Raw genomic sequence first — 16466 nt, forward strand, 5'->3', positions numbered from 1 at the left:
CGTGATTTTGAACAAACGCGGCGGCGGGATCGGCGCGGGCGCGGCCGCCGCCGCCGCGGCCGCCGGGAGCGGCACCGGGGCGCGCCGGCACCGGCGAGAGGCATCGCTAGCGCAGGAAGAAGAGCGCCTGCCCGCCCGGTGAGTGCGAGGGGCGGGAAAGGGGCGGCGGGAGGACAGGGAAGGGGGTGCGGGCACGGCTGACAGCCACCTCCCGCCGGGAAAGAACAGGCCCGGCCTCGCCGGGCGCTCTCCCCGCGGCGGGCCGGGCTCCCGAGTAGCCCCGCCGGCTTCCCCGGGGCGGCGCGGACAGTCGGTCCCGGCCGCCCCTCGACCGCGGGGATGCCCGCCCGGCGCGTCCCCTCCGCGCCGCTCGCCGGGGTCAGCTGCGCCCGGAGCGGCGGGGTCACGGCGGCCCCGCGGCGCGGCTCCCCTCGGAGCGGGGTCTGCGCGGGACCCGCCGGTGCGGAAGGGGCTGGGGTTCGCGGCTCGGGGGCGGCGCCGGGGCGGGGCGGCGGGGGCAGGTGCGGCGGGGGCGGGAGCGGCGGTGACGGGCTGAAAATGGCGGATCTTTCGAAATACGGCGGCGGCCGCCGGTGCTGACGGGCCCGGGCCGCCCCCGCCAGGTGAGACCCGGCCCGGGGGGCGCGGGGGGAGCGGCCGCGCTGGCGGCACCGCGCGGGGCCGGCGGCCGCCGGGGCTCGTCGCGCCGGGCCCGGCTGCTCCGGCCCGGGGATAGCGCGTCGGGCGGCTCCGGGGCCCGGGCTGACCGCCGGCATGCGCCGTTCCAGAAGCCCGGGCCGCTCCCGGGGAGCCGCCGGCGCCGCGCCGGGCACGGCCGCGGGTGGGTGAGGACGGCCCGGCTGTGTCAGCGGGATGCTCGCTCCGGCCGTGCCCCGCGGAGCGGGTGCGGCGCTTCCTGCGCTCACCCCGGTGCCAGCGCGCACCTGTGCCCTGACCGTGCGCTGCCCGGCTCTGGACAGCCCCCAGCTCCACGGGAATGTGTCTGCTCCTGCCTCCTCAGTACAGGAAAAACAAGGAGAGGGTCCAGCGGAGGCCACGAAGATGATGAGGGATCTGGAGCAGCCCCAGTGGGAGCTGGGCTTGTTTAGTCTAGAGAAGATAAGGCTGATGTCATTAATGCATATAAGTGTCTCAAAAGTAAGTGCCAAGAGGATGGCGGCAGAATTTTTGGTGCTGCTCAGCAACAGGATACAGATAAACGGCCATAAGTAAACATGCAAGAAGTTTCACCTCAACATGAGGAAGAACTTTATGTTCTTTATGGAACAGGCTGCCCAAGGAGGTTGTGGAATCCCTCTCTGGAGACATTTGAAACCCACCTGACCATGGTCCTCTGTCACCTGCTCCAAGTGGCCGTGTCTTGTCAGGGAGGTAGGGTTGGTTCATCTCCAGCTGGTTCAAACGTAACAATTCTGTAACTCTCTGAATGTAGCCAGACCATCTTTTGGGATAGTCCCAGCTTTTCTTGTCACTATCTTGCTTGCTATGAGGTATGTCAGTATTCAGAATGTGTTTTTAATTATTTGTGACCTTGACTTTGAAGCGTGTAATGTACTAATTATGTAATGCTTGATATTGAGGATTTAGGTTCTGGAAGGCCCCATGGCATTGAGAGAGCACATGAAACTGTCCCCTGGAATATACTGTAATCAGGAGGAAAGCTCTCAGACTTAAGATGTCAGGTGAGGAAGGGATGGTTATTTAAATCATCTTTCCTTAGTTTTATCCTTCTGAACAATTCTTTGAAATATATTACAGTTACTGTAGGAAATACTGAACATAGAGAAGTAATTTGAAGTAGTCTTTCCAATGTTTACATGAAGCTTGCCAAAATAGGCAGGTTGCTCAATCCTTGAGTATGTGGTTATCTTCTTCACAATAACTTTTGGCTTATTGGAGGCAAGAAGAATAGTGGGCTATCAGCTGAATATATTTCTTTTGTCAGTGGTATCCTTTTGTAATATAAAATGCTTTAGACTTGTCTTTTATTCTTTTTAAATTATTATTTTTCAGGACATCCAATTTACATATCTGTCACTGAGATACATGCCTTGTGTAGTGTTTCCAACCTAGAGAGAGATGTGTGGCCATGTTGCTGTGCAGACCAAATAATCTTACAGGCTGGTTTGGAGACTGTGTTTGAAAACACAGCCTAGCTTCCCTAATGGGTTAAAAAAGTACTTCATGCTTGCTGTGATGGGGCAGGCTTCAGCAGTTTGTTATGCAAGGTTGCTTGTTCAGCTTATGTATCAAGAACTATCTGCTGATGTTTGGTTTGCTTATACTCCAGTGATGTCCACGCTCAGATCCTTTGTAACTGAATGCTCTGAACAGTTCAGTCAGAATTGTTGAGAAGTTTTAAATGCTTTCAGGAGTATCTGCTAAGTACAGGTGAATAAGAAGGGTGATGATGAAGAATACTGCCAGAATTCAGCCTTAGAGATGTAGTTGTCTCATACGCTGCAATATCTTTTATTTTAGATTTGGAAAAACCATCACAGACCTTTAGGATTTTTTCCCTTACACTTGTTTGAAAAATGTTTGCAGGGAGAACTAAGGTAGATTGAGGGGTTTGTATTTTGATTTCTGCTTCAGCAACAAACTGTGGTTCCTTGGTGTCACTTGGTGTGTTTGTGCTTTTGTTCTCTGTATGTGCTATAGAGGTAGCGCTGTCTTTGTCACATACTGTGAGAGGCACATCCTAATGTCCTACAGAGGTTGTACACTGCAGCAGTGGAGGGTGTGGTGGGGCCCTTCATACAGGTACCTAGGAGATAAACTCGGGATTCTTTGGGGTTTTTGTAGTTCTTCTTAGTTTCAGGAGCTCCCAAAGAGAAGTGGGAAGTGTTTCTTGCATTCTTGTTTTGAAGGTTTGTATTTTGCCAGGCCCTTTATTTGACTCCCTTGGTTTCCTCAGTTGCTCAGAAAGGTGATAAGCAGCATGTGGCTTTCAGTACAGCCTGTGACTAGGCTTCCTCACCTGACAGCATTAGAAGTCTGTAAAAAAATGTTCTTGCACAAGAAAGAGGGAAACTAACTGAATAATCCCTTGATTAGTCATGGGGCACGTAAGTGATGTGAGAGATTCCCATGTTCCAGATCTGGATGTAGATTGGTAACTCCTTAATTTGTGTGTCACTCCCCTTCAGAATCCCCTTCAATCCTTCTGCCATTGGGTGTTATGCCCTTAGTGTTGAGCTCTTTGATCTGTTGTATGAATCTAGGTACCTACTGAAACCCCATCTTTAGGGACTGTCTGTTTTGGGGATTTTATTCCTTTGGGGTAACAGCAATTTCTGTTACAGACTCAAGAAGTCTGTCTTCCTTGAGTGAAACTATTGTTGCTGTGGAAAGTTTTTCAGGTGAGATGCCTTGGTGCTGCTCTGGTGCTCATAGACTTTGAACAGAGCTATCTCAGCACACTGACTCACCAGAGTTTGCTTACCACTTTGTGGAGTAGCTTTCTTCCTGTGTTGAGCCAGTCTCAGTGGCATGGAGAAAATGGGTTTTTGACAACCTACAGTTGGTTTTGGATGGCTTTGCTCCTGCCTGGCTCCTTCATCTGGGCTGCCCTTGCAGTTATACAGATGTTTGCTAGCACAGGGAAGGAAAATGTATTGAAATAAAAAGGAAGATGCCAAAGCTGGACAGGAGACTTTTAGCAGTAGTGCTGGCTTAATACAGACAGGGAGTTGAAATATAGGGAAGGTAATGCTACTGCTCATGTATGCACAAAGTAGCAAATGATGTTATTTGAAATAACAGTGCAATAAAGATATTGCTAGGATATTGCTCACAGTAAAACCTATAAAATTGTAGCAGGTGCTTGTTTTATGAGTGTATAATTATCAGTTTGTTGACATATAAGGTTTTTAGCTTTTGCTTTTCCTGTTAAAATTATAATGGAAGTATAAATTGCTCAGAACTTGCCAAGGGGAGGAGGATCTCCTCATAACTGGTATGTGGACAAGTTGGTTTGTTGTTTGTTTGTTTTGGTTTTTTTTTCCCTCAGTCCAGTCTTAAAAAGAAACCAGCTAGCACCTCTGTTACAAAGTGGAAACATCAGCTTAAGCCGTCTTCCCATGGGAAAAAAAAATCCAAAACCTCAACTGTGTGCTATAAAATTGTCATGTGTGTATCACTTGACAAGTGTCAGTTTAAACACACAGGAGTTGCTAATTTGTGTGCCTTGCCCATTCTTCTGATCTGCTGCACACGGTTGTTTGTGTGGTGTCTCAGGCAGCGAGCACTCACTGAGCAGAATGTACAGTAATGGGAAGGGAACGGTGTGCGTTGGTTGGGGGAATTATGGTTGCCTTGGGAACTATTTTGTGAGTATAGATGGTTAATTTGTGGTAGAACAACACCTGGTATTTTCTTAAGTAACAGTTGGAAAAAAGACTGGATACTTCCACTGGTTATGTCTTCAGCATTTGATAAGGAGTGAGTTTGGGTTTTTTTTCCTTGCTGTGGTTTGCCATTGGTATTGTATTTGTTAAACCTAGAGCCATGACCATTTGGGAAGCATACAGACAAACTGCCTCCATGACTTGTCTTATGTGGGGATTGGGAAAGGGAATGGAAATTATTGTCTGTGTTCCACATACATGTTTTGTTACTGTGTTAAAGCTATTTGCTTTCACTCTGCTATTACATATGCAAACATGGTGAGTTTGCAGTCTTAGATGATTAATTTTTCCATTTACCCTTGTTAATCATAGCTTCCTCGTGGATTCATCTTTTTCTGGTTTCATGACACACATTTTGTTAAAGCATCTCTAGCTCAATAAGCTTAAACAAAAGCCTCTCTGTTGAAAAAACACAGTGCTGAGTGATTTTGTAATTCTTTGCTTTATGACAAAACAAACTTTTCAGTTTTAGAGACAAAACATAGAGTGTCAGAGAGAGTAAGAAAATGGGGAATGCCTAAAATGAATGACACTATTTTACCCATTATTGAAAAAAATAGCAACATTGAAGAATGGCAGTTAATTGGCAGAATTGTAGTACTGCAAGATCACCTACGTGCAGTTGTGCTCTTTCATTTGACAATATGCCAGCAGAGCATGAGTCTTGATTATACATATACTTCTGTGGAGGCTTTTCTACAAAATGAATGAAAGCATGTATGGTGTCAATAGTTTCTTAAGAACTGCATTTTTTTTTTTTTTAAATTTTATTTTGTGAATTTCAGTTGCCTGGAATGGTTGATGTGCTTGTTTGTATTTGTCAAAAAGGGATGAGAGAACACAACAAACAAGGAGATTACCAAGCCTGTGCTTTAGTTTGTTTTGCTTATAAAATGACCCAATAAAAGGATTTGTTTCTCTAAGATTTATTTGTTTTCCCCCTGAAATCAACTTGGGCAAACAAGTGACCTTCACTTTCTAAACTGCAATTTGATTCTACTTTGCATAGATAGGTGTTCTAAAACCCTTGCACTAGCAAGCAGTCAAGAATCTCTGGGAACTATGAACCTTGTGCTGTTATGTATTGATCTTTTCCTAAAATAAATTTTCTCTTTGCTGGGAGAATACCTGGACCATTAAATGACCAGTGGGTGTTTTTTCCATTTGCAGATATTACTTTTGGGGCCAGTGCTGCGAACCTGGCTACTCTGGAATGACCAGAAAGACTGTGGTCAATTTTACACTCAATGATGTTGGCAGTTTGTCACACCTGTTTCTTGTGGACAAAAAAAAAAAAAAGAGGATTTCTCCAGGAGAGGAGCAGAAAATAGGCAAGAGGGATTTTTACCATCACTACTGGAATGACTGGGAAAAATAAGAGCTGGTTCTTTGTTGAACAGGAGGGTGAGTTTTGGTGTTATGTCAGCAAAAAGAAATAGGTTGAATAAAAGGTTTTGACAAGCTGGATGTCCCGGATTCTTAACAAAAATTCTTAATGACATTGATAAATGTTGGTGCTATAGAATTTTACATAAAGACATTCCAGAGTTGTTTTCAAGTTTTGCTGCTGGGTTGGTTTCAGTAGACTGTACAGTTTGACACAGAACTCGTTGGGTGTGTGTCCTGAGTTGGATTGTGGGAGCATTTACAGTGTGACAGCCTCTGGTTCAGGTGTGTCCAGCTCTTTGTGGGTATGTGGTGCTGTGATGAGCTAGGGCAGCTGAGTCACACAGAGAACCCGCCAAGCTGCAGGTCAGCTCCAGTGTCCTGTCATATGTTAATCACTGTTAGTCTCCAACCCTCAAAATTATGAACTGGCAGTTGGCAAAAGCTTCTTTTGTATATACAAATTGGTTTTAGATGTAGTAAAGAGCTAGATCTTGCTACATTAAAAAAAAAAAAGCCAAGTGATTTTTTTCCGTGGAAAAATACAGTTAAGGCTTTGCATACTATTGTTTCTTCACTTAGTAATTCTGAGAAAGTGATGAACATTCTGAATTTGCATCAACTCAGTGTAGTGGTGACATGTCCAACTGGTGGTTGAGCGTGTTTGCCATGAAAATCAAATTTGGAAGGGTATCCTGTAAGGACAGATTTAGGGCCTTTCTCAAAGCCTGCTGCTTGTTTAGGTTGGGTATTAGGAAAGGGTTTGTCCCCCAGAGACTGATTGGGCCCTGGAATAGACTTCCCAGTGAACAGCATGGAGGGTGCATGCAAAAACTTTTTCCCGAGTTGGCTTATTGCGTGGAATAAAACTTCTCCAGGGATACAATAAGATACAGTGTCGATATCTTGCTGTGTCACTTTGAGCATATTGAAAACAAAGGTTGTAAGTGATACAGTGTAGTCCTAGTCACTGAAATGCTTCTTTCTGGCTAGTCCTGGCTGTAAGTTTTTAGGGGTTTTTGAAGTGTTTATACAAAACCGTTGGTTTTCTTACCTACAACTAATGAAACAGGAGTTTGCGTTTCAGAAGTTCTTCAACTTGTTCTAACACATGAGACTTCAGAGGTCTGGGCAACCTGCATTTGAAATGACCCACATGGTACTGGAGCAGGGATGAAGATTCCACAGAAATTCCTATTTCTCCTGTTGAATTGATCGCAACTCAAAATCTTAATGTGGAATTTCATTCCACAAAGATCAGCCAGCTATTGCACTGTTGTAGTTTTTAAGTAAGTTTTCCCAATAGGAATACAGAGGTGCTTTATCATAGAGATTGAAGTGGGAAGAAAGTTTAGAAAAAATAGTGCTTTTCCTGAATGAAGGAATCTGAATGAAGTCCTGGTTTGCCTGCAGGTGAGCTATTTATCTTCAGCTCAGCCCTTCTGGCAGTAAATATATTCTGTACTTGTGGAGTGTTGTCACATTTTAAGCTGGTAGAACTGCTGAGATCTGCAGCTAGAAGCAAGTTTTCCTGCAAATCACTGCAAAGTAACTGTTCAGGCTATCTTTGTTTTGATGCTCCACTTCAGCCAAAGATGAAGAAAGCCAACCTAGATACATTTAAAAAGCAGTAGTAGCCATAGCAGCTTTCACTGCTGTTCGTATCTTGACAGCACTCACTACCTTTAAAGCGTTGCACTTTATCATCTTAAGTTTTTCTCTGGTTTTCATCTCTGTGGTGTTCTAACTTTGAAAAGGATTGTGATTGCATGAGACACATAAAGAATTAAGCTTTTAGGGCAAAATTTTCTGTACCATTTTGGCATAATTTTTTGAAATTAAATGCTTCACTAAAAATCAGTGTCATGTTTCAGTTAGAATGAACCTCATGTGTTGTATCTCCCAACTGGGTGGTGCTGGTGTGGAATAGATGAGATGCGCTTGGATCATCATTGTGCTTCCCAGTTGGCAAAGTCCCAGTAAAACTGGTAGGTTACAATTCTGTTGTGATGAACTCTTGTTCATAAATACAGCTGTAAAATGTACTCTTACTGAAATTGCTGGCAGCAAGCCTGATCTTAAAGGTGTGCAATATGATAACACCTGCTAAAAGTCTGTGAGGAACTCGATATCAAGCCTATGGTGGTAGTTTTCACATTTGTTGTTCAGAGTGTTCTTGGTGTGATATTGCTGTGTCTTCTGAATTCTGCTGGAGCCTCACATTCAAGAGGTTTCTGGAGTTTGGAAGGCAAGGCCTTTATTTCAAGTTATATATATAAAGACAAAAATCTGCGATTTTTGTGGGGCTAGTGATATGTACTCTTCACATTTCAGGTTTGTTTGGTTTTTGGTTTTTTATCAGTCAAACTAAGTTCACTACATGTTTATTCAATGTAACTTTAGATTTGTAATGCCTTACTATTGGCCTACCAAACACTGCAGAAAATTTAATTACTTGAAGTTATTTTAGGTTGTTTTTCCTTTTGGTCTCACCCCAAAGTTTGTATGGAGCATAAGATTAGAAGCACTGGATTAAATGTAAAGGCTCTTGAATTTACAACCCCAGAATTTGGGTAGTGAACACCTTCAGTAGGTATTTAGTGGTCGTAGCACCTGTGCAGTTCTGTGTTTTAACTTTTGTGCTGTGTATGTTTTGAAAATGACTGAAACTGGCATGCAAAACCAAGGGAAGGGTGAAGGGGAATGTTCTTATTTTTAGTTTCTATTTTATTTTTAGTTTGCCTAAAGCTCTGCTTGAAAGTAGCACATTGTTTCCCATTACAGAAGGCAATCTGAACTGCTTTGAAGTATTCTGCTGCACAGAATGTTATTTCCAATACTTTCCTGGAAAGTTGCTCCAAGTGCAGTGTGTGGTAAACAAGCAATGTTTAAGACTTTAACTAATGACTCTGAGTGAGTGCTTGGAGATCTGTTCTGTTTTGTTTAGTAATTTTGCTCCTCTCAACCGCTGGGATGTTCTTCCTTAATAATCTTCTTTTGTAATAGGTGGTACTTTTGGGTGATGTAGTATTTTCTTGTGGTGGAAAAGGAGTTGTCCAATCTAGAGCTAGATATCCCATTGTTTTGAAATGCTGGCTTTCTAGGAAACACTGCACTCACTTGAGCATGTAACATAATTCAACCATTTGCAATTTGTATGACGTGTTGCTTTTATCCAAAACTTAGTTATAGCTTTTTTCCTTTTTCTCCCCACCTTCCATTTTACCTGAAAGGCTCTGACTCATGGGGATTTTTGGTTATTATTATTTTGGACTGCTTTCTAAGGTCCTTGTTAGTTTAATTGTGAAAATTGCTTTTATACTTGGTGTGTGTAATCAAATTTCTGTGGTAGCTTGCTGAGATTCCTTCTATGTGAGAAATAGTCTTGATCTGAAGAAAACAGCTATAGGTCACAGGATAGCTGAGACTTAAAGCATATTTGTAGCAGCTGTTGTGGTGAAGGAAGAAGATGTAGTTGTGTAAAACATTTCTGTTTTGAGGACAGCAAGACAAATATTTTTGGAAACTTTAAAATATTTTTTTTCTTTACAGCATGTCTGCAAAGAGCATCATCATTTTCTTCCTCTTTATATTGGTTTTTTTTGGGGCAGGAGGGGGTGCTCGTTGTGTTTTAAGTGTCCCTGTCAGTATTTTGTACTATTATTTTTTGTTAATTACACCAGCATGAGAGCTTCATGGAGAGCTTAGTAACTGTTTCATGGTGGAATAATTGCAACATGCTTTTATTCCCTCTATCCTGCGAGCTGGATGATTAGGAAGAGGAATCAGAGAGGGTGAATGAATTGCCACTGCAATACAGTGTTTCCACTGGATTGTACTTAAATTGTTGCAGCTGCTCAGGGAATCTCAGAATGGTTGGGGTTGGAAGGGACCTCTGGAGATCATCTAGTCCAGCCCAACCTTGGGTAGGCGACGTGTGTTTGTGTCTGGGCATTTCAAATTGCTTAATCTCTAAGCATTAAGGCCCTAAAAATCGGATTTCTTCAGCTCAGCAGCCTTCAGGAGTTTACATATCTGCCAGTTTTGGTGAGAACAGATGAGCAGAAGCTGAAAAGCCTTTAAGCGACAAAAATGTGGTTGAAAGCACCTCATGCTTCTCACTTAAATCATCGAGGATCCAGTCTGTATTTCCCGTTTTTCCTCCTGCTCTTGCCTATGTTCTAATGAATGGACTTAGGAATGAAATATATTGTGTTTTTAAACTTTTGGTTTAAATATGCCAATTTTATGAATGTAACTATGTAATGTGGGATTTCTGAGTTTTAAAACCCTCAGATGTGAGCCATAACCTGCTAGTGGTGCTCTGCTGCACCTTGATTGGAAAGAGATGGCATTGGCACATTTTTGTCTCTGCAAAGGAAATTCCAGCTGTTACCACTTTTGTACTAACTGTTGATCCTACCTTATTTTGTATTAATTTTCATTAGAGTCCACTGTACTTGCAGTGAACAATTACTTGTTAGGTTGTGTGCTCTTACTTTTCTGCCATTTGTCTGACTCAGGTTTTCAGCCTCATTCTCCCCTTTCTTGGGGGCAGGCTTCATTGTTCTTCATACTTCTTTTTAAGGGTCTTTACACGGTTTTAGCTCAGAAGTTGAAAATACTTGCACTTTCTGGCTCTTAAGAGTGCTACTCTTAAATGTATCTGTCCCAGCTTTAAAGAACGGCTAACAGATACTTCTGTAGCTGGCAATGATACTTAGTTTTGCTTAGCATTTTCTCACTCCTCCCAAGGGAATCCCTGCTGCTTCAGGGGGTGCATTAGATGTATTGCATTTATGAGGCTTTTGATTTTGGGTGGTGTGGGTTTGTTTTGTACTTGGAGGTGTTCATACAAAAGCTGTTACTGATTTGATTACCTTATTTTCTGGGGAAAGTGACACCTGAGAATTTGGTTAAATGGGCATTGCCAATGAGTCAAGGCAGGTTTGGCCAGTGCTCCTAGATCTGTCAGGTTATTACGGAGTGTTCCCATGGCTGAGCACCACCAGACCAGCAGCCACAAATGGTGAAGAGTGTCTTGGCCCTCTGTTGTCGTAGCCTTGCTCACCTGCATCACCTTCCCAGGAGTTCATCTCAGCAACCTTGTTTCTGTATAATTGAATTTATAAACATGTGTTTTGCTTGCAGTAGCCTTGCTGATGGTTCTATAACTTGTCACCCTACTGGAGCTGCTCATGGTGGCAGGCTGGAAAGTTGGCTGTTCTTAGTGAAATGGAGAGATTTCTGCAAGTAATAAAATGCAGGTACTGTAAAGTACGAGCACTGCTATGTCTTGCATTTTGTTTACTTCTTTGTAGATCACTGTGCTGTATTATACTGATTTTTTTCTGATTTTCCTTTTTAGTGCAGCTGTTCTGGTATTTTATCAACAAAGATGTTGATATGATTGAGCTCAATACTTTTAACAGAGATTCTTAGATTTTGCAGTGATATGCTAGTGACAGAGAAAAAAGAAGAGTTCACAGATACCTGTCAGACACTATTCTGTATTTTTTGGCTAACAATTCTGGCCTTCCTCGTCCTCTTCCTTACAAATCCTCTTTTTCCTTTACACCATCATAAATGTTGTTCTTTGTGAATATCAAAAAAGGAATCTGTTTTATGATTAAGATGATCACAGGTAGCTTGCACAAGCTGAGAGGGTTTGTTCCTCTCCTTCTTGCTGTACCTAGCACATTTCGAAGTTGTTGGTCCAAGACTTTGTTGATAATATGCTTTAGTCCCTAACTTTCTTTAATGTGTTTGACTGGTTGGGTGTCCTGAGCTAGCTATGTTCACAAATCTTCATTATGTGATTTTTTTTTTTTTGTGAACTATTTAATTGTATGGCTGTTATTTTTTAGGATAAAATTATCTGTTTAGTAATCTGAACCTAGGATATTTTTTTGGGTGTCCCAAGTCTGAAGCTTAAACACTTGCTTGGTCTAGATTGGGTTCTTCCTTCATGTTTTGAGTAAACACTTGGTGATGCATCTTTTTAAGGGGTGGTAGTTAGAGCTTGTGCATTATTCAGTACTCAAGGCATAACTGCTGGAGCCAAGCAAACTTTCAAGGGTTTAAATAGTTAAAGCTGTTCTCCACCCTTTCTTGATGGTCTCAAGGCTGTTGGAATCTTAAAAGAGATTGGCATGGTTTTGCTGTTGGTAATCGCTTTAGTAGAGGAACGGGGAAAATGGAAACTGTATAAAAGCATTAGTAAAATATAAACAGCTGAACTGTTGAGAAATCCTGGCTAGATTCCAAGAAGTGAAAATCTGCAGGGATGTTGAAGTTGCCTTTGACAGCAGTCTGTGGTATAGCCAGGATGAGATTTTCATTGTTGCCCTTCATATATCTATTTCAGTCATGTCCAATATGCAGTGTAGAAATAGAACAAGTGGGTTGTGTTATGGTGCTTTTTTGCTGTTGTTGAGCCCACTAGCCTGAATACATTAATAGAAGCTAAGTTTAAAATTACCTGATAACTACAAAATCTTCCAATGTGATTGCTGTGAGCTGTTAATCCAGTTACTATGAGTAATATTTCTTTCCTTTTCACTTCTCAATTTCTGATTCCGGACTTGATGTGATATGTTTCTTTTTCTTCTGCGTTCTGACTTGCAGAGGTTAGTTTGGACTCAAAATGCTGTTTAAAAGCCTGACTCCATGTATTTTAATATAGATATAATTTCAACTAGATATAGGTATTTAATAACTACTTACTGCTTTGTAACGTAACCAAATGGCAAGAATAAAGAATGCAAATGACTGATGAACTATAAACTACTTAGATATATGTAAGTATTTTATGGTCATACTGTTAAAAGATACTAGGAATGGCCTTTCTTCTTGGGAAAAGCATGTACAAATGCAAACCAAAAGCAAGTCATTTAAAACTATTTATAATTGCAGATGAGGGTGGTTTTCCCACTGTCTGATTAAGATGATTCTCTCCTTTTCAGACTTGGAGGCAATCATGACATGGATTGTACTTGACACTAGGAGTCTAACTTCTGGATCCAAGCCCTGTGTACATATCAGTATGGAACAGGATGATGGTTTGGTTTGAGGTTTAGGGGTTTTTTTGTCTGAAATAGTTTGAAGTTGTGCTGTCTGAGCCTCAAGCCTTTGCAAGTTGCTGAGGTGGTAGATGAGTGACACTGCTCAGAAGACCTAGTGGCCTTAACATATGCTTCTTCAAACACAGTCTCCTTTTACTATTCCTATTTTTGAATAATCATCTATGCAGTTAACCTGTTTGACTTTAGGGCAGCAATGTGATACTATTACTAATGTGTCCCTGGGAGCTGGCTGTTTTGTTTAGGGCTGCTTACCAGGGCTGGCATCAGTGTGCAGGCATTACTGGGGGAGAAATGCTTTCCAATGCTTTTTTTTTTATTTCTGGCAGTGACATCAGATAACTTTGTATCTTTAAATGCCTGCCAGCAAGTGAGCTGTGAGTTTGACTGTCAGTGGAGTTCTTTCGAGCTCAGGCTTCTTGAGTGACAGGGCAGTTTGATCTGGCTGGCACTCTGAGGTGAGGGGTCAGAGTGGCACCCTTGGCAATCAGGGAGACCAGGGCTGCTCCAGCATAGCCTCTGGAGCTTGGCATGGAAACTGTGTAATTCTAGCAGGGCTTTTCCCCCCCAATCCTTCCACCTTGTGTGGCTGTTCTGTAGTTAGCTGCTGCACAAAATGGGCCCACAATGACTCCAGAGGAAGCAATGTCACCTCTGCATTTGGTTAGTGTTTTTAGTGGCATGGTTCCTCATGAATTAAAACTCAGCTCTGCTTTTCCTAGCAAGTAGGAAACAGAATTTGCAAGGATTTTGTTCCCTTGAGCTTATAATTAGTACTCAGGAGCTTGCAGGCAGACCCACGTGGGGTGCTCTCCTCTCCAGTGCCCAAGTGTACCCATGGGGTCAGCAAGTGCAGAAAATGCCTTGTTAAGCTGATCAGTTTTCAGACTCTTGACAGTGGTACAGCTTTAGGGGAATGGTACAATGTGACCATTTCCAGCAATGTCTGTAAAGTTTCTCAAGTGGAAGTGACTCTGGCTTTGAATCTCGCTGCAGGGGTTTGTTTAATATATAATTTGTGTACTCTTTTAAAAAAATCCTTTTTTTTACATACAGTATTATTTGTTTTGTGTTTAGAGCACCTTTCAAATTAATAATGAGTTTGTCTGTTATATTTTCTGGTGAGTATTGAGGGGAAAAAAATTACTGAGCTCTTCTTTTCATAGCCAGCATCAAGGGATTATCTCTTCATCTTGTGAGTGGCAGGGCTTTGACTTGATCCTGTGGCTGTTGATTGAGCTTTTGGGGTTGTTCAAGTCCATCACTAAACAGTCATTTGTTTTTCCGAGATTTCCAAAATTAAAATTTGGCAAGAATGTTACATCTGCTATGGATAAGGAGTCTCTTGAGCAAGATAACCTGCTAACCAACGTTGTCATGTATGAGAAGACATCATCATCTATTAGATTTTTTTAAAGCTGTTTAACTCTTGCTTTATAGTTCAGTGAGTTTAAATGTCTGTGCCCATATCTTCAGGGGGGAAACACTGCTTCTTTGTGTACTGTGTTGTGACTGGTAATGCCTTCATTTGACTTCAGGGAATGATATTGTAAAGGTTTGGTGTAAGTTATTACTGAGAGTAAATTCAGCTCAGTGTGTTACATTTTGAAAATGTTTTTTTTTCCATTATATCCCTCCTATGCATGCACAATACTTTCAGTCTGAAAAAATTCTACTGTTTTCTTCTTTGGTAATATTATTCATAAAGCTTTGAAAATATGTGTTTTCTGGAAGCCAATAACTTTTTAAAATATTGCAGTACCTGCTCCGGCCATCACTGCCACAGCTACTAAAATGGAGGTGGTTTCAGCAGAAGTCAACAGCTTGCTCCCTGAGGAAATCATGGACACTGGCATAACTCTGGTGGAAGATGAGAGCATCGAGGCTGTTATCGTGTCGTCGCCGATGGGAGACTCCATTCCCATGGAAACAGAACTGGAAGAAATAGTGAACATAGGCTCCACCAGCGACTCCTCAGCCACGACTACAGCCACAGTCACCACGGAGTCGGTTCCTGCACCCAGCAGCCACTCGGGAGATGCAGCGCTGACCACCACAGCCCCAAGCCCTGATGTGAATGCAGCTGTAAAGCCTGCCTTTCCAGGTGGCCTCCATAAACTTGGTGCTCAGACCCCTGTCACTATCTCAGCTAATCAGATTATTCTGAACAAGGCCACTGATATTAAAATAGGCAGTCAGAGTATTAAACCGGACGGGCAAAAGCTGATTGTAACAACTTTGGGCAAGTCTGGCCAGCCTATTGTTTTAGCATTACCCCACAGCCAGCTCCCACAGTCGCAGAAGGCCGTGTCCCAAGCCCAGGGTGGAGACTCCAAGGTACAAGGCCAGCAGTTCAAAGTTGTCATTGGAGGTCGGTCGGAAGTGAAACCTGTTGTGGGTGTCTCAGCTTTGACGCAGGGAAGTCAGCTGATAAACACTGCGGCCCAGCCCTCTGTCTTGCAGTCCCAGCAAGTAAAAACAGTACAGGTAAAATGAGTTATGCTGATGAAACATCTTTAAACCAGTTCTGTTGCTGCAGTTGTTGTCTGTTTCCTGCACTGATTGACACACTGTTGCTTTCAGCCTTTGCATTTATTCTTTGTATTAAAAAATACAATGCTGCTCTTAGCCCATGCTTTCATCTGTGGATGCGTTTGCCATTTTATGCTGTTTGCCTCTAGCTACTGTCTAGAAACTTAGGGTTTGCCTCAGAGAAAGTGAACTATTCAGTAAATTGAAGATAATTTTCTCATTATTTTCATTTTATAAAAATAAATTCTACATACTTTCAGGAAGATTGAATTCAACTCTATATGCTTGTGCTTTATTCAAAGTATATACTCCTTTATGGAAGAGTAGCTTCTGCCTATTACATTCAGTGTATTTAAATACACGCTCTGAAAAACTTCTAGCATCTGAAAAAGAACAGAAGAGTGTATTGGGTCTGCCTCAAATCTAGTTAAGCTTGTTAATAGACTGTGATGGACTGGACATTGTCATAAGCTGAACATTCAAGGTTTTGTTCACAATCTCTAGCACAGATCTTCAGATATCTGAAACCACAGAGAATCTGCTTGGATCTGAAAATGTGTTGAAAAGACTTTGATTGTGACCCAAAGGGTCTGATTCTCATCTGCTGTATGGCAGAACTAAATGTGAGTGACTTTGTTCTGTTGACAGTGAGGCAGAAATAAGGCCTCTTAAAGTGAAGGACAAATAGAACTCAATGCAGGTTATGATAGAAAAATATTTATTTTACTGTCTAAATGAAATGAGAAATTAAACTTTTAAGTATGCTATTAAAAATAATCAGCTGCACATAAAGATGACTAAGTTTAAAGAATTTTATTAGGCAAATATTCCTTGATTAGTATTTCATGGCAGTTGAATAAGATCAATTCTAAATATTTTCTTCAAAGTTACAGATGATTCCTGCAGTAATTTCTACTTTCTCCTTTTTTGTTGCTACATCATACCTGGAAATGTATTTAATAATGGCCATTTGAAACATAAATGACTGTCACTATAGTTTTCAAGAAAATCTCTGCTCTTTAGTCATTATAGGAAC

At 42.1% G+C, this 16466-nt stretch overlaps 1 protein-coding gene across 8 annotated transcripts in view; it reads left to right on the forward strand.

Moving 5' to 3' along the window:
- The first annotated feature begins 58 nt into the window (after positions 1–58).
- The window catches only part of LIN54 (lin-54 DREAM MuvB core complex component), a 36322-nt gene continuing 19914 nt past the window's right edge, over positions 59–16466 (forward strand). For 2 of the 8 annotated variants that reach the window (XM_042779267.1, XM_033060046.2), the window contains exons 1-2: positions 917–1392; positions 14658–15385. In XM_042779267.1, the coding sequence (XP_042635201.1) occupies positions 1236–1392; positions 14658–15385 (885 nt within the window). In that variant the 5' untranslated portion in view covers positions 917–1235. Of the gene's footprint in view, positions 139–599; positions 624–916; positions 1393–1608; positions 1704–5774; positions 5835–11002; positions 11084–14657; positions 15386–16466 lie in introns of those variants that run through there. The other 6 variants (XM_033060047.2, XM_033060049.2, XM_033060050.2 and 3 more) reach the window with 6 other exon arrangements.

The sequence above is a fragment of the Catharus ustulatus genome, chromosome 5 (assembly GCF_009819885.2).
Source record: "Catharus ustulatus isolate bCatUst1 chromosome 5, bCatUst1.pri.v2, whole genome shotgun sequence".
NCBI lineage: Eukaryota > Metazoa > Chordata > Aves > Passeriformes > Turdidae > Catharus > Catharus ustulatus.